Source organism: Sphaeramia orbicularis, chromosome 3 (assembly GCF_902148855.1).
Source record: "Sphaeramia orbicularis chromosome 3, fSphaOr1.1, whole genome shotgun sequence".
In the NCBI taxonomy this organism is placed as follows: domain Eukaryota; kingdom Metazoa; phylum Chordata; class Actinopteri; order Kurtiformes; family Apogonidae; genus Sphaeramia; species Sphaeramia orbicularis.
Window position 1 is genome coordinate 50,024,604 of NC_043959.1, and position 16,025 is coordinate 50,040,628.

The 16,025-nt window shown below is 38.6% G+C and overlaps 1 protein-coding gene across 3 annotated transcripts in view; it reads right to left on the reverse strand.

The window, feature by feature from the left end:
- Positions 1 to 16,025, reverse strand: part of tub (TUB bipartite transcription factor) — a 67,732-nt gene that overhangs the window by 18,847 nt on the left and 32,860 nt on the right. For 2 of the 3 annotated variants that reach the window (XM_030121638.1, XM_030121630.1), the window contains exon 2: positions 502 to 553. In XM_030121638.1, the coding sequence (XP_029977498.1) occupies positions 502 to 553 (52 nt within the window). Of the gene's footprint in view, positions 1 to 501; positions 554 to 9,600; positions 10,095 to 16,025 lie in introns of those variants that run through there. The other variant, XM_030121646.1, reaches the window with a different exon arrangement.

Here is a 16,025-nt window from a genome sequence, read left to right on the forward strand (position 1 = left end):
TAGAACATTAAAAAATAATGACACGGTCACTAAAATTACATAAAAACAAAATGTGGTTCTTTTTGTAAGTATTAGACGACAGTGTAAACAAAATTAACCCTACAGACAAAATAAAAATACTAATTGCAATGATGATTATTGCAAAAGAAAGTACACCTAAATTCAGTGTGCCCCAATACTTCTGACCAAATATTTTCTTGTCATGTTTGATAACTTTAAGGATTATGGTCAAATAGTTTTTCATTTAATTAAGTGGTCAAAACACCATGTGGCTTGGCTTGGATTTGTAAAGATAATTTACTGGACCTCAGTTTTTTCTTGCACAGCATTTTGCAAATCCTCTCATTAGAAGAACACACAGATAATAAGTCCCAGTTGACCATCTTTGGCCCCGTGATGGGCCAGAAGAACTTAAAATCACATTAAACCTGCCCTTTTTTAATTGCTTTTCGTCTGTGAGTTTCTAAATTATCTGAAGTAGAGGAGGTACTGCAAACTTACCTGCCTGTCCAGTTTCTGCTGCCGGAGGTTAGTGCCCTCATCATCTAAAGTGCTGCATAGAAAAAGAGCAAAGGAGGAGAAAAAGAGGTTAAAAAGCTAACAAAAAAACAAAACAAAAAGACAATCCTTCAGCTTTCTATTATGTCTGCACTTTAGATGCCCTGTCCCATTTTCTGGACATGGTAATGAAAGTTTGTGGTACACTACATAACAACATTTTCTCTGCAGCCAAATATTTTGATATTAACGGATCATAGCTGCTACTTGGATGTTTATTTAAGGTGGAGTACAGCAATAAATCACACAAATGAGCTTCAGAGTAAAGAATAAATGGGTTTCACTGGGTTATTTATTCTATAAAATCATTAACTTCTGTACAGCAAACTCAATGTATTATCTGCAGTTTAGTCTAAATGAATCAAGGTCAGAATAAAGTCGTAATATAGGATTTGCACTTGCAGCAAAGTACAGTCAGTATCCTATAAAACTGGCTGTACAGTGTCTGTAAAACAGAACTTTTTTCAAGTGGGTTCAGACAGAAGACCTGAGCAACAGAAGCACCAGTATTGACAGAGACATTATCTTATTTGTGGATTCACTTTGATTTATAACGCCACTAGTTGCAGCAAATGCTTAAAGGTCTGCAGAGTAAATGAAATGATTGCATAAATGATTTCTGAATTTAGCTAATGTATCTCCCGATAAAATGTACCTATTAGAACACAGCACAAACCTCAGGTTAATACATCCAGCTTAACGTTTGTTTCCTGACAGCAAGTAAACCAACACTCCATAACTGAAGGCATATGATAAGATAATAGTAGCTATCCTGATGCATCAATACTACAAAAATCATTACCAGAGGAAGCATTACCGTGACTGAATGTAAATCATTTCTATAGTGCATATTCACTCCACACTGAGAGCATTAGCCTAGTGATGAACCTCATAGAATAGGATCATACTATTTTCATTCCATTTTTATAACTGCTGACCAATAAATAAATGGACTTAAAGCTATACTGTATGATGCGGCATTTTTACACTTTTCTTTTGTCATCTTAAAATGCTCCTAGTAAGTGTGTGTTAAACTAAAATGTATTGAAACTCAAAAATGTTTAATCCTCATATATTTCTGATAAAAGTCTGACCAATCATTTTATTCGGTCCGGATAAAACAATTGGCCGAACCTGGCTGAGCCTCCTGTCAATCATCCATTACGGTCGTCCAGCATCCGATCCATTATCGCCGTCTCACATCCGATATGTGTCCCTCTGAATCTGACGCATTACTCACGCTGCTTCTCCTGTCACTGACCACAGTCTTTCTAGGATGTGTATGGATAGAACTCAAATGCTCATGTGGAAGGGAAAAAACGGATTTATGAACAGAAACAACAACTAAGGAGAACAAACAGGAGTCTGATGAATGAAGGATGGAGATAAAAGTCCGGAAGTCAGCTGTACTGGACTGAACAGGTCTGCATAAAGCTCAGCTTTTATGATGGTGGGACTCATACAGGTACATGTGCATGGTGTCACACAATGTAAGATGATGTAGGATGATAATTGTATGGACTATGAAACCTCAAATGTCCACGGAAAAATTCGCGGAGGCCACGCGTTCACAGTGCGCGCGCCCGTCGCCTGGGCATCTCATCTCCATGGTGCAGTGAAGACACTGACCCAGAACTGCACAGACCAGACCCTTAAATACAGGGTCTACTGATGGAACAGGGGCCGCGGGCCCGCGGCAGGTGGATGATGCATCTGATTACTGAGGGAGGGGTCTGCGGACACACCGAAGTGGACCGAACCTGCACCTCCGCTTCCTCCACGCGCATCAGGTGAGAGGAGGCGAGCATCAGAGCTCAGGCAAGGGGAAGTGGGCGGGGCTTTGGAGGGAGGCGGGTTGTTCATGTTCAAACTTTTACTAAGTGCTGTGAGAAATGCCACAGGTAGGTAGAGCTTTAAGTTAAATAAGAAATAAATACAAATCACATTTATGAAAGCCTGAAATAAACTCTTTGTTTCACCAAAAGCATAGACCAAATGTACACAGATAAAAAGGTAATAGCAATTTTGAGAAACAAAATACTAATTTCATAACCTGAACAAGGACAAAGTTATTGGATATCATAATTATTATTTATTTGTACTTTTCCAATGTACTGTCAAGTTTACTATCAAGTTGTTTCAATATTCAATGTGTCTATGAATTATCAGTTAGCGTCATCTATGTAATTATTAATTAAATGAGCTATAAGCAGTATTACATCTTTAAAATATTGAAAACAAGTGGTGCCAGGCACAACAAACCCCGCCCCTTGCACGTTCTGTAGCTTATTTTGACATCAATCCAGCTGATGTCATCATTTCTATATATGTGCTAATGTCCGCATATCAATTACCTCTATATTCATGCAATGTTTGAATTAAATTGAAACAAAATTGATGTTTTTATAGACATTTGAAATAAAAAAAAGAAAGAATTTAGAAATTCATAAAAAATTGGAACTTTGACCTACTTTTCCCAAAATGTAACCACATCTATTCTGTGCCACTGGCAATCTATAAACCCCATTTAGTTTGAATTCAATCAACAGTTTTGCTGCTAAAGACATTTGAAATTTTGCCCATTAAAAGTAATTGGGGGAAAAAAAAGATTGTAAAAATTCATTTAAAAAAATTTGAACTTTGACCTACTGTTCCCAAAATGTAATCAGATCTATTCTGGGTCATTGGCCATCTCTAAACCCAATTTGGTATCAATTTGACCAATAGTTTTGCTGCTAGAGTGTTAACAAACAAACAAATAAACCAAACCAAAAACAATACCCCTTGCCTCCCTTTTGGGGGTGGGGTAAAAATAACCTGAAATCATCATTAGATGTCATGGTACTATATTGCACAACTGTCACTATGGATGTATGTGACCACTAGAGGGATTAGTGAGTCAGTGTAGTCTTGAGTCTGCCAATGCCTCAGTGTGTTTAAAACTAAAACCAGCAGTATTTGAGCATGATGAGGTGGAAACTGAAAAATGATTAGAAACAACTTTCAAGGTAAAAGAAGCCTGCTGGAAATAGCTCAGAGGTGAAAGAATGAACACTGAAAGTGAAATTTTAACAGTTCCTCTATACTGGTAAGGTTGTTTATGAAGCTTGTAATAACTGTTATATTACATGTTGTATTATACTGTGTTTGCAGTTAGTAAGTTCACCACCTGATCCATGGTTCAAACTAAACTGTGACAGTTCTGACCTTGTTTGGTTGATTCCAAACTGATGTTTAGTGCAACTACTGGCAACACAAACCATAAAAAACACAGTGATTTATGGTTTTACTGTGGTTGATTTCCGTGTTAAAACAGAGCAAAGCTACAAGAGCTATACTGAAAACTATCAGCATGTGAAGAATGTAAAACACAGGATTATTTTGAGGTTTTGTTTGAAGGAAAAAAAAAAACATAAGAACAAAGAGCATCACACTTTACTCAGCAGGAGATACAGATGTAGCATTAATCTGATGATGTTTTGGTAAAAACGATCTAAAATAATGCTGTTAATAACTGGATTCATTTTTCAATATTATTACTAAATATAATGGCTTTAATGTCTTGTTAAAGTAGGATTTATATGAAAGATTATAAAGCATAGTGGAGTCACTGCGGTTATTTCTAATTTGTCACTTACTTCAGCGTGTATTTAATTTTTTTTTTTTTTTTCCAAATTAAAATAACACTGTGATTTAAGGTAACATTATTTTTTTACTGATGCCCAACACTGGAGTAAAACCTAAGTGTTTTCCACAGAGTTACGTCAGAAACAGCCCTCTAATCTTTTATACAATATTTAATCCGTTTCTCTCTGTGATAGATGTTTTAAATGAAAAAGCGTCCCACAAAATTACAGATATTACACATACTGTTCAACATCACAAATAAATATGTGATACTAGTGGAAGTGGTTTAAGAGTAGGATATTTATTTAGCATCAGTGACTGGGTGGTGGCTCGGTTTCCATCACTTCTCACTTTTGAGCAGTGTTGGGAATAACAGCGTTAAAAATAACGGCGTTACTAATGCCATTATTGTTTTCCAGTAACGGCTAATCTAATGAATTACTATTTGAAACGTTACAACACCGTTACCGTTACCGGCAATGAAATGTGGCGCGTTACCATGCACTGATATCTAACAGCTGTTATCCATCCTGGCTCGCTCAGCCAGGCACGAGAGGTGTGACGTTCTCGGATGAGTCGAGTCTTTTGAACGGCTCTTTTAAGTGAAAGATAAGAGCCGATTCATTGCGAGCCGTTCGTTTACGAGCCGTTCTTATATTCAAATTTCCCACACTGCCTTCATGCTTCACTTGTGTACCCATGAGTTTGAGTTGTCCACACTGCCTTCACCTGAACGACTAATGACATGTCTGAGTTTGAGTTGTCCCAGCACACCCCATTCACTGGAACACAGCTACATGCACAGATAATTTAGGGGAGGAGTTATCAGTGAGTCCGACTGACTGGACTGGAGACATTTACAGCTGTATCCAGGAGGAGAGACTGAAAAAAGTGGAGATGTGGGATTAACTGGAGGAGCATTGTCTTCCTATAAATGCAGATATGCATTCATGTGCTGGAAAAGCAGGGCTCTGATGGACCCCAGCCGGGCCCTGGTGGACCCAAGCCAGGCCCTGGTGGACCCCAGCCAGGCCCTGGTGGACCCCAGCCGGGCCCTGGTAGACCCCAGCCGGGCCCTGGTGGACCCCAGCCTCACCAGTTATGGTATTCAGTACCTGTCTGCTGTTCTACTCTATGCAACGCGCTGTGAAACACGCTCAAAAATCAGTTTCCTTTGACATATTTGAAGGTTTTTGAAAAAGTAACGCAATAATTACTTTCCCTGGTAACTAATTATATTTATGAAGGAGTAATTCCATTACTAATTCTATTAATTTTTGGGAAAAGTAATTAGTAACTATAACTTATTACTTTTTTAACGTAATTTGCCCAAAACTGCTTTTGAGTAACATGAAAACTTTAACGTTATCAGTCAAATTAAAGAGGCAATGATGCGTCTCCTCCACAAGTGTCGAAGAGACTGTTTTACAGCAGATGAGAACGTAATAAAGGAGGAAATTAAACTGTGATGAAGTAGCTTAGTATTAAAAGCATTAATTTACAGATACAGATGGACTTTGTGATCCCCGAAGGGAAGTTCACTCTTCATCAACTCAATATAAAGAAAGAAGGAAAACCAAACACAACACTAAATTAATCATCACACTGAGGTGCAACAGATTAATTAACGACTTACGTTTGTGGCATAATAAAAAAAAAATTACCCATCCCTGTCTTTTCTTGTCTGATACTGCAAAGCTTTTTGTCATTGTGTTCAGCTTTGACATCATAGCAAATGAGCATTTACATATTAAACCCAGACAGTAACTGGACGTCACTTCATTAGATAGAAGTCTACCTGAAGCGCTGAGTCTAAGTCTAGTTTGACAACAAAGGCCCACACTGATACAATAAAACTATATTTCCCTTCCCCTGCCTCCCAAACACAAAGACAAACAAAGCACTCCATGTCTGCAATCAGAGTAATCAAGTGTGTGAATAGGCATCAGACAGCAAGATAATGACATGAACAGAGCTGTTCCAGTGGAGGTCAAATAGCTCATTATTGTGGAGAGCCTCCAGTCACTCTTGTCCCAACACACATTTGTAGTGATGGTTACAGGAAGCTTTACAATGAGTTAAAGACATGCATTTTTCTTTATGCTATTTTACTACAAGGAGGAAGCTTTAAAAGAATGAACCTGTCAGAAATTCTACATGAAATTACAAAATGAACCTTCAGTGGGAGACAAAAAAAGAGAAGAATACCACAGCGTCGAGCACCCAGATTGAAAATTTGACTCTATTATGTATGATTTTATTTACTGTTGAATCCAAATGAGTTGAATGTACATTTTCTTATTTATCAAACCCTTTTCACCTTCAGCAACTCTGACAAAAGTGCTGCTTTTCACACAGATATAGAAATGAAAACATGAGAAAACCATTACAGAGCTTAGGTTTTACGATGTTTGGAAATGTAGGACTCAGTGTGAAATCTTTGCATTCGTTAATTCACATAATATCTGGTATTATATTGATATTCTCTTGGCTGGCCTGGGAACGCCTTAGAGGAGCTACAGGAGGTGTCTGGGGAGAGGGAAGTCTGGACATCCCTGCTTAGACTGTTGCCTCCGCAACCCGACCCGGAAGCAGAAGAAAATGGATGAATGGATAATGATCACTATATGTAATTTAACATATTCTGAATCAAAAGATGAAAATATTTTTTTTGGCCAACATGTAATTTTTAAAATTTATTAATATTGAAAATATGATTCTGAGATGAATATATGGTTTTCCATTTTATGACTCAGCCACAAATTCAATAATAATAATAAGAATCTGTTTTTGTCAGTTTTTGCAACACACACTGAAACTAACCCTCTTTACAATGAGTTAAAGACAGGCATTTTTAATGATATTTTACTACAAGGAGGAAACTTTAAAAGAATGAACTTAAAAACAAAAAAAATAGTACATGAAATGACAAAATAAGCCTTCAGTGGGAGACATGGCTGACAAAAAAAAAAAGATAAGAATATCACCGCACTGAGCGCCCAGATTGGAAATTTGACTTTAATATGTACAATTTATTTACTGTTGAATCCATATGAGTTGAATGTACATTTTCTCATTTATCAAACTCTTTTCACCTTCAGCAACTCTGACAAAAGTGCAGTTTTTCACACAGATATAGAAATGAAAACATGAGAAAACCATCACAGAGCTTAGGTTTTAGATATAATTATATTACAGTGTTTGGAAATGTAGGACTCGGTGTGAAATCTATGCAGTGATTAGCTAATTCATATAATAGCTGGTATTATATTGATTACTATATTATACTCTGAATGAAAAGACGGAAATGTATATTTTTTGGCCAACACCCTTTTTAAAATATATTTATGTTGAAAATAGGATTCTGAGATGAAATATATGATTTTCCATTTTATAACTCATTCACAAATAAGAAGAAGAATCTGTTTTTGTCAGTTTTTGCAACACACACTGAAACTAACCCTCTACTTTTAACCCATCACTAGATGAACAGGCACGAACACACCACACACTGCAGACTAGGAGCAGTGGGCTGCCGTGACAGGTGTCGAAAGAGCTTTGTTTAGGGGAGCAAATCGGAGCTTATGTGCCTTGCTAAAGGGCACATCAGCTGACAATTTCTCTGCTGGTTCGCTGCACACTATTTAACTTCCTGACAAACGTTTGAATTGTTATGTAATCATGTTAGAGCCATTTCCCTCATGATGGTTCACCTGTCAGTCACATGAAGATAATCCAATGTGTACACTTCATTTCATGGTGCAATGCATACAGTCTGATAATATCACTGCACACACCGATGGAACCTGCACTGACTCAAATTAACCTTGTGGAGGAATGTAAATAGCTATACCCACTGGTGAAATGTAGTGCGGCAACATCCAAAACAGATCATGCACAGAAAAATGCAAGCAAGTATTTCTTTAAATATTAAAAGACAACACTGTGGTTTCAGTTGTTGACATTACTTATATTCAGCATTGCAGCAAACAGGATTTTACATTTGTGCTCTACTTTCTGGGTCCCAAAGAAAGAGCTTCAGATTTGCACAAGCCTGGAACTACTGAAATGTTAATCCAGCAAATTTGCTCCCTACAGGGTAGAACATTGTTTCTTTGTATGCATGTGTTTGTGAGATATGTTTCCTTCATTCTGTTCATCACTGTGAATGCATGCACTGTATATCTCTAATGAGATGAAAGAGCTCCACAGTGCAGCTGTCTCTCCCAACTCTGCACAGAGGCCCATGTATTTTTCATGGCAGCTTCACGGGATGAGAAAAACTGCTCATTGAGAAACCACCAATCTCTTCACCCCTCCCTCTCACTGACACACAAATGGCATACTTCATGAAGGGATCATTTTGGATATTAACAGATGCTCATGTCTTTTTTTTCATTATTTTTCTGCCCAAAATTCAATGTTGGATAAAAACTACGAATGTGAGAGCTCTAACATATGGAATCCTTTAAATAAATTTGCTTTTCCCTCTGTCTGTTGCTGTCTGTTTTGAAGTTAATGAATTAACAGTATTTTATAATTTCATGCTCTGGTGTTCTAAATAGTACTTGTCTACCTGTCTATTTGAGAAAACACTCCACACATTTGCATCACATTTGAGGTTTGTCACTGTAACTTATAGCAACCGTGAACCAATGGCATCAAAGGAAGCAGGGAAACCATGGCGATCGGTATTCAGTCAGTGTCAGATGTGTTAGACCACACTTGGAATGATGGGAACAGATATAGGCTTTAAGGCTAAATACAAAAAGCTGCTCAAATTTTACCATAAAAAAAAAACAAAAAAACAAAAACAAATGCCTTCTTCAGATGCTTCAACATGTAGGATTACATTCCCAGATGTTATAAAGTTGCATCCACACATGCACATAAAACACAAAGGCAGGATCTTGAGATTTGGGATTTGAAGACAACCAAGCAAATACCTGTGCTTGTTGTGTATAAATGCATTCCTACATGTGAATAAATAACAATTCGATGCAAGTTTTTGTTTTTTTAACAGCAGATGCTCATTCAAAAGTGCAGAGAATCAAACATTTTGCACATGGGAACTAGACTGAAATCTCTATAGTTCTTGTTTGTTGAAAAAAAAAAACCTTCTCTTCTCTTCTCACACACAAGCAACATTTTAAGTGAACATGGTCAATGGCAACCCAAACACACAAATATGATAGCAGAATATTTAGCAAAAAATCTAGATCCTATCATAATCTGTTTTTTGGTTTTAATATGCCAATCTGATCTCCTGACGTTCACACACCTGAAACCTCACTGACATACACACACACACACACACACACACACACACACACACACACACATACATCAACATACACTGCTTCAAAAGAAAGACCCAGTGCCATTTCCTCCGTAGTCAGGAATGTGGTATCCTACCTGTAGGGAATCCAGTCGGAGGAGTGCTTGGAGCTCATTCTGTATCAATCACTCTGACCGCTGCTGCCTTACTGCAAGGCTTAACGGCCTGCAACAGCACCAGCGCAAGTGACTACAGGGTCTGAGGACAGCGATCACAGCAAGAGAGCCCACACAGCCTGTTCATCCTCTGCACACAGCCCTATATCCCCAGCCTGCCTATGTTTCTCTGTATGTCCTTTAGCAGCGGGGAAGCAGATGACTAACAATCCAGACAGGCAGCCACACTCCTCAGTCATGCACACCAAGCACATGAAATAGTCGTTTTCTTCTCTCCCATGTGTACGCTTCCAGTCAATGCCTTTCCTCTTCTCTTCTCCCATCCACCGCCTTGGCTCCTGCTCTGCGCTGGCTCTCTTCCCTCACTCTCACTCTGTAGACTCTATCTAAATCTCCCTCCGTTTCTTGCCCTTTAAATCCCCCCTCCCTTCCTCCTCTCTGTCCAAATCTCGCTCGCTGCCTCTTTGCAGAATCTATCTCTCGTTATCTCTCGTGCAGCATCGCCTACAGCGGCAATGAGTGCAACGTAAAAAGAAAAAAATAAAAGGTTATGGAAAAACCCCTTTTGTCTTTGCTCTTTGATGTTTCTTCTATGCTATTTCTGTACAGTGCCACCCTCTTTCCTCAATGCCACCATACTGACTATGTATCTCCCTGATGCTCTGGATCCTGCATCCTTCTTGCACAGTGTTTCTACTGCACAAGGTATGAGGGACTCTGATGTGTTTTCTGGACCATAATTTATTTATTCTCTCAGAGTAAAAGGCATTAGCATATGACTGTGCGGACTAGTGTTAACAGCCTTTAATTCAACACTCTCTACAGCCAGACAAAGGCACCCTGTGATAGTGCCTCAGCTCTGAACCTCTCTCACACACATCTGCTTCCGCCCTCGGTCTGCCACCCCTCACTGTCACCGCACAAACACACATCACTCACTGTGTTCCCAGGGTTATTCAGGAGTCCGTCTATACACAATAAACCAAAACAGCCTTCCCTGCAACAAAACTGCATCACAAGGAGTCGATTGATTTCAGATTTATCAAGCAAATCCTTCAGTTTCAAGTATGTCATCCACATGTGCTGGTTTGTCCAAAAGTAAAGTGCAAACTGCAAAGAAATTAGAAAGTATTTGAGAATCTGTTTGGGAATCTACAGCCACTGGGTGCACATAAAAGTATCTTGCTGTCTACTGAGCTTCACCGAAACAGCCCCAGGCTAAATGTTTTATTTGCTGTATTTCATCATCCGTATGCTGCACCAGTTCCTGAGTTATATTCACAGTGATTTTGGATATTTAATGCACTGAACTAGGCTGGAATCCATAAACACATGCACACACACACACACCAAAAAACAAACTGCAATGTATTCATGCTAATAATATTAAGTACTCTCTCTTTGCTGATCAAACTGGAAATAGTATATTAAAAGATACAGCTGTAATTTATCATTTAGCATTAGACAAATGTGACCAGTCAAATAGAAGAGTCACTACTAAGGGCTTTCAAGCTTCCTTACTCAATTATTTATTGCTCACCTAAAAAACAAGCATCACTCATAGAATTTTATGGTACAGTACCAATAGTATGAAAGGTAACAAACAAAGCAGCTATTAGAAGACGTTAGAGATTTGTTTAATTGAATGATTCCCTGACACTATCAGTGATTACAATGGAAGAAAAAATAGTAAAATCAAAGCTGGTCTGAGAATACAGAAATAGCATACATTTAGAAGCTTTTACAAGATTGTTGCTGTTTATATAATTCTTATTTGGAGCATTAGTTGAAGCACCCCTACAACTGAATGGTTAAGATGTTGACTATTACATGTAATGCCCAGTACAGAACTCAACAAATCAGGGCAAAAACTATGCATTTTATATTAATACTACAGTCTGTGTATTCCGGAAAGTTTATCTTTTGCACCTGTAAGTATTGTACTGTGCAGAGAAGAAACAGTCCCATAATATGTTAATCTGGAATTATATTTGAAGTAAAGAGACATTAAATATGTCACTGCTGAAGTGGTTTGCAGCTGATTGTCTATCCTAATACTGAAAATTAGCTTTACCTATCACAAATTCTTTTAAACTGATCAATTAAATGTCCAGACTTTTATTTTCACCTCCCCAATATAAAGCTTGTGACTAGTACCACTGCTGCACTGAAAAGCAAATCAAACATTGATTGCTTTCTTTAATGGTATGGCCTTTCAAAATGTCAAGTCGCAGGGGTTTTCCCCTCATCTCAAACAAAAACAAAATGTTGACAGAACAGACACCAACAAAATAAATGTACTTAAAATATCTACAGATATGTGTTTCTCCCACCATGAAACAATGTAAATGGAGTGGTTAAGTTACGAATATAATGAACATTTACATTGGTGACTTTGTTTCTATACTATGAACATACAAGAGGAGTCTTGACAATTATATTAATAATCACACTTGTTTGCCCTCAAGCAATAGCAGTCAAATATCACTTTTATGTGATATGCAAAATACAGTCCGTGACACAGGCAAAATCCCAGTCCTACCACATCAAACTCAAAAAAAGATTAAAAGAGAGCATAGTTTGAAGGTTTTTTTTCTCAGCTCATAACCCATGGGCTTTTGACCCTTGCAACTCCTGCAAATATTGCAATTATTGTAATTAGAAATGGCACAGCACTTGGGGTTCATCTTGTGTAACTAACTGAGGGCAGAGCTTAAAGCCTGTGTCAACAAGCATCAGTTCTGCCTGGGTCCTTGGGCAAGGCACTGATTCCCTACACACTTTGACCTCCATAGGGAGCAAGGATAAGAGAAAACAGACAGCTGTAAAAGGCTGAGTACAGTATGGCTGCTTCAGAGGGAAGCTGGTTAGTATGGTACTGAGATGAATGCAGATGGCTATCGGTTAATGCCAGTAAATATTAAGAAAGCCCATGTGGTTAATGGTTTGTGCTCTGAATATCACCTGCTGTGGGAAGAGTGGGAGTAAACTGAACAAGCCACTCCACTGAGAGACAGGTGTAAGCACAGCACCCTGCTTAATATTTGATGCCAGAGGGGGGACTTTGAAGTCATTTATTGGTCATGAGAGAGTTAGAAGCAGAGGGAGGGCTCATCTTCCTACTGTTTCCTGCATTTTTTTTTTTTTTTTTAATGAAAACAGAAATATACTCATCTTCCTACTGCACTTAGCACAGACTGATCTTCTATTTCTTCTTTTTCTCATGGCTTTAAACAGCAAATGATCAGATCCTCTCCACAAATTTCATTTTTCCATTCCACAATTTGTCCAGAGTTTTCCCAGCGGCACTTTATTGTTGGTAACAGGAGGCCAGCAGTATCAGTAATTATAATAATGGTCCTGGCACAGAGGGCACACACTGATGTGAAAATGGATATCTGGCATGTGTCTGCTTGTCTTAGAACAGGCTGAAACACAGCTGCAGGGAACACAAGGACTGTAATAATAAAGCAGTGGCTGTGAATAACTAATTTACCGTTGTCTGAGTCAATTTGTACATTTTATCCTATAGAGAGAACTGGGAGGCAATTTTCAGCAAATAACTCTTGGACTTTTTTTTTTCTGTAATGCAATAAAAACATGTATTAGTGGTATTTTCCAGTTGGCATTTGATAACTATTTTTCCCCTTGCTACTATTCATCCTTCAACAAATTCTACCATGGAGTTCCACAGATTTGAAGGACAGCTTTCGCCAGAGAATGAAAGGGTGAAACATTTCATTGTGCTCCAAGATGGTCACCTTGCAATTTTCCAAAGTAAGATTATATGCAGAAGCGAACAACAACACAATAACAGATAGACAAAGACAGAAAAATAGACACATTAGACAGAAATTAGGTATGCACCGATACCCATTTTTTTCAGACCGAGTACAAGTACAAGTACTTACATTTGAGTACTTGCCGATACCGAGTACCGATACGAGTACTTAATAATCCCATTCCAGTTCTTAATACGTCCGCCAGGAGGTATTGTGATCACTTTGCTTTGTGTGCGTACGTGCATGCTTGTTTGTTTGTTTGTTAGCAAGATAACTCAAAAAGTTATGGATGGATTTCCATGCAATTTGCAGGACATATTGATACTGGCACAAGGAAGAAATTATTAAATTTTGGTGGTGATTGGGGGGGGTACAGATCTGTCTTGGCGGAGGTCTGCTCTCTCCGAGTGCTTTTCTTGGTTCCTTTTGTAAATGTGCTTTATTGTCGTTGTCATTAGTGTAACTATAACAAGGTGCTGCTACTGACATTTAATGTGTTGGAATGAGCGTTTCTCAATTAATCCACCAGGGGGCGCCACTCTTAATTAAACATAGTGGACAAATACCACGAAGAAGAGTAAAGTTTTTTGAGACGAAAAAAGTCAGTAATAACAAACATGGAAACGACAGAGGCAACACTGATGTGGTTAGTAATATTGCAGCGTTTTTGCTGGTAAGTTTAAAAGTGAAGCTTCAGCAGGTAGAGAAAAGATAAATGAGTGATAAGTTTCATTTTCATTTCCACTGGCAGCGGTCCGCACCACTCCATATCCCCATAGTAGTATAAGTAGGACAGAAACTGGCCGAGACCTGGGTAGTTGTCATAAATCTGTCAGTAGTTTTTCACTAACTCACACAGTCGCTCTTTGAAAAGATCCTCTACCTCCACAGTTCCCGCTGGTATTCTACATCTGGGTACGCATCCGCGAGCACCTGGAAAACAGATGGAATGTACACAGGGGACGGACAGAACGCTGCGTCCGTATCTGTCTGTGTCTTTAACGTTACTTGCAGTCAGCGTTACTTTTATCACCGTCATTTATTTTGAAAAATCTCCACACTCTTCACACTCCCCACACATTATTCCACCGCCGCGTACCTGCTGCACTGAACTGTGAATGTCACATGGTCGTAAGTGTTATCGGTGCATTTGTATTGGATTACTTTTATGAGTACGAATACAAGTACACACACTGAGTATCGAAGCCGATGCCCGATACTGGTATCGGACCGGTGCATCCCTAATAGAAATAATTGTCAATACATAGTTCAGATTATTAAGATAAGATAAGATAAGATAAGATAAGATAAGATAAGACAAGACAAGACAAGACAAGACAAGACAAGACAAGACACGACACGATAAGATAAGATTGATCCCACCGTGCTGTGCAAAGTGCTGAAGACAGAACATTCAAGAGTGAAACAGGCCAATGACTGGTGTAAATCTAATCACAAAAAACCCAAATAAATGTCTTATGAACTGAAAAGAACAGTCATAATAAACCATTAAATGGACGTTACTCAGGTTTCCATGTTGGAAGTTGTAACAGATAAACTGGCTGCATTTCTCTGGCGCATTTCAAGAGACTCTGAAATGGGACAGCCTCAACAAATTATTGATATGTTCAGACTTGAAATGCGTTGAAAACATCTAAGGGGGCAATTAGGACATACAGCTAAGGAGTGAGTCAGTGCCTGCTTCCACGTTATGTCACACACCGGAGCGTGATGCACCTCAGAGAGACTGAACGAGCTGAGGGATCCTGTTAGCAATATGTTGGCGTAAGCTAAAAGAGCCCCGTCTGCGACAGGTTTTAGAGGATAGATGGCATTTAATAACACTCAACTCTTCAATTATGCATAAACAAACCAGTTGGGTATTACAGGAATGAATAGGCGACAAGTAATATCAGATGGTGCAACATCTTGAGAGAGAGTGCAACTTGATGCTATGCATAGATAAAGAGTTTTGGAGACTCATTGTGCAGTTCAGTACAGAACCCTTTACAGCTAAATAAAGGAGGATAAATAACTGCAGCACATTAAGCAATGAGCATTATAAGAATAATGGACTGCACAAATTAACTTCCAGTAGTGCATTAGGAAATGTAGCTTATAATAGTACACACCTAGGAAAGCAGTGTATTGTTTTCCTCTTTTCACTCAGAAATGTGTCCAGAAGCTGCCAATTAGATGGCAGGCTTTTCAAAATTGTGATTACATTGCATATTCAACCAACCTCATACAGTCTACAATGCAAAACGGCTCCCCAATCTCAGTCATAATCAGATGATTCTGTTGATTCTGTGCTTTTTTGTTCCTGACGATATTACAATGCCTGACAGTTTTCCTGCGAATCGAGCTTGCAAAAGAAAGTTAAAGATACAAAAAAAATAAGAAAAAGTAAGACCTTCAGCCAGAAACCACCCACAGGGGCCTCATGAATCAGCAGCAGTGAGATGTAGCAGCGACAATTCACTATTTCATCACGGATAAAGAGCCCCAAATTTACCCTGGACGTATACTGAGGGAAATTTGCAAGCGATGATACGTAGCCGAAAGCAAAAAGCCAGTCTTTGAAGATTGCTGTGAGGCATTTTG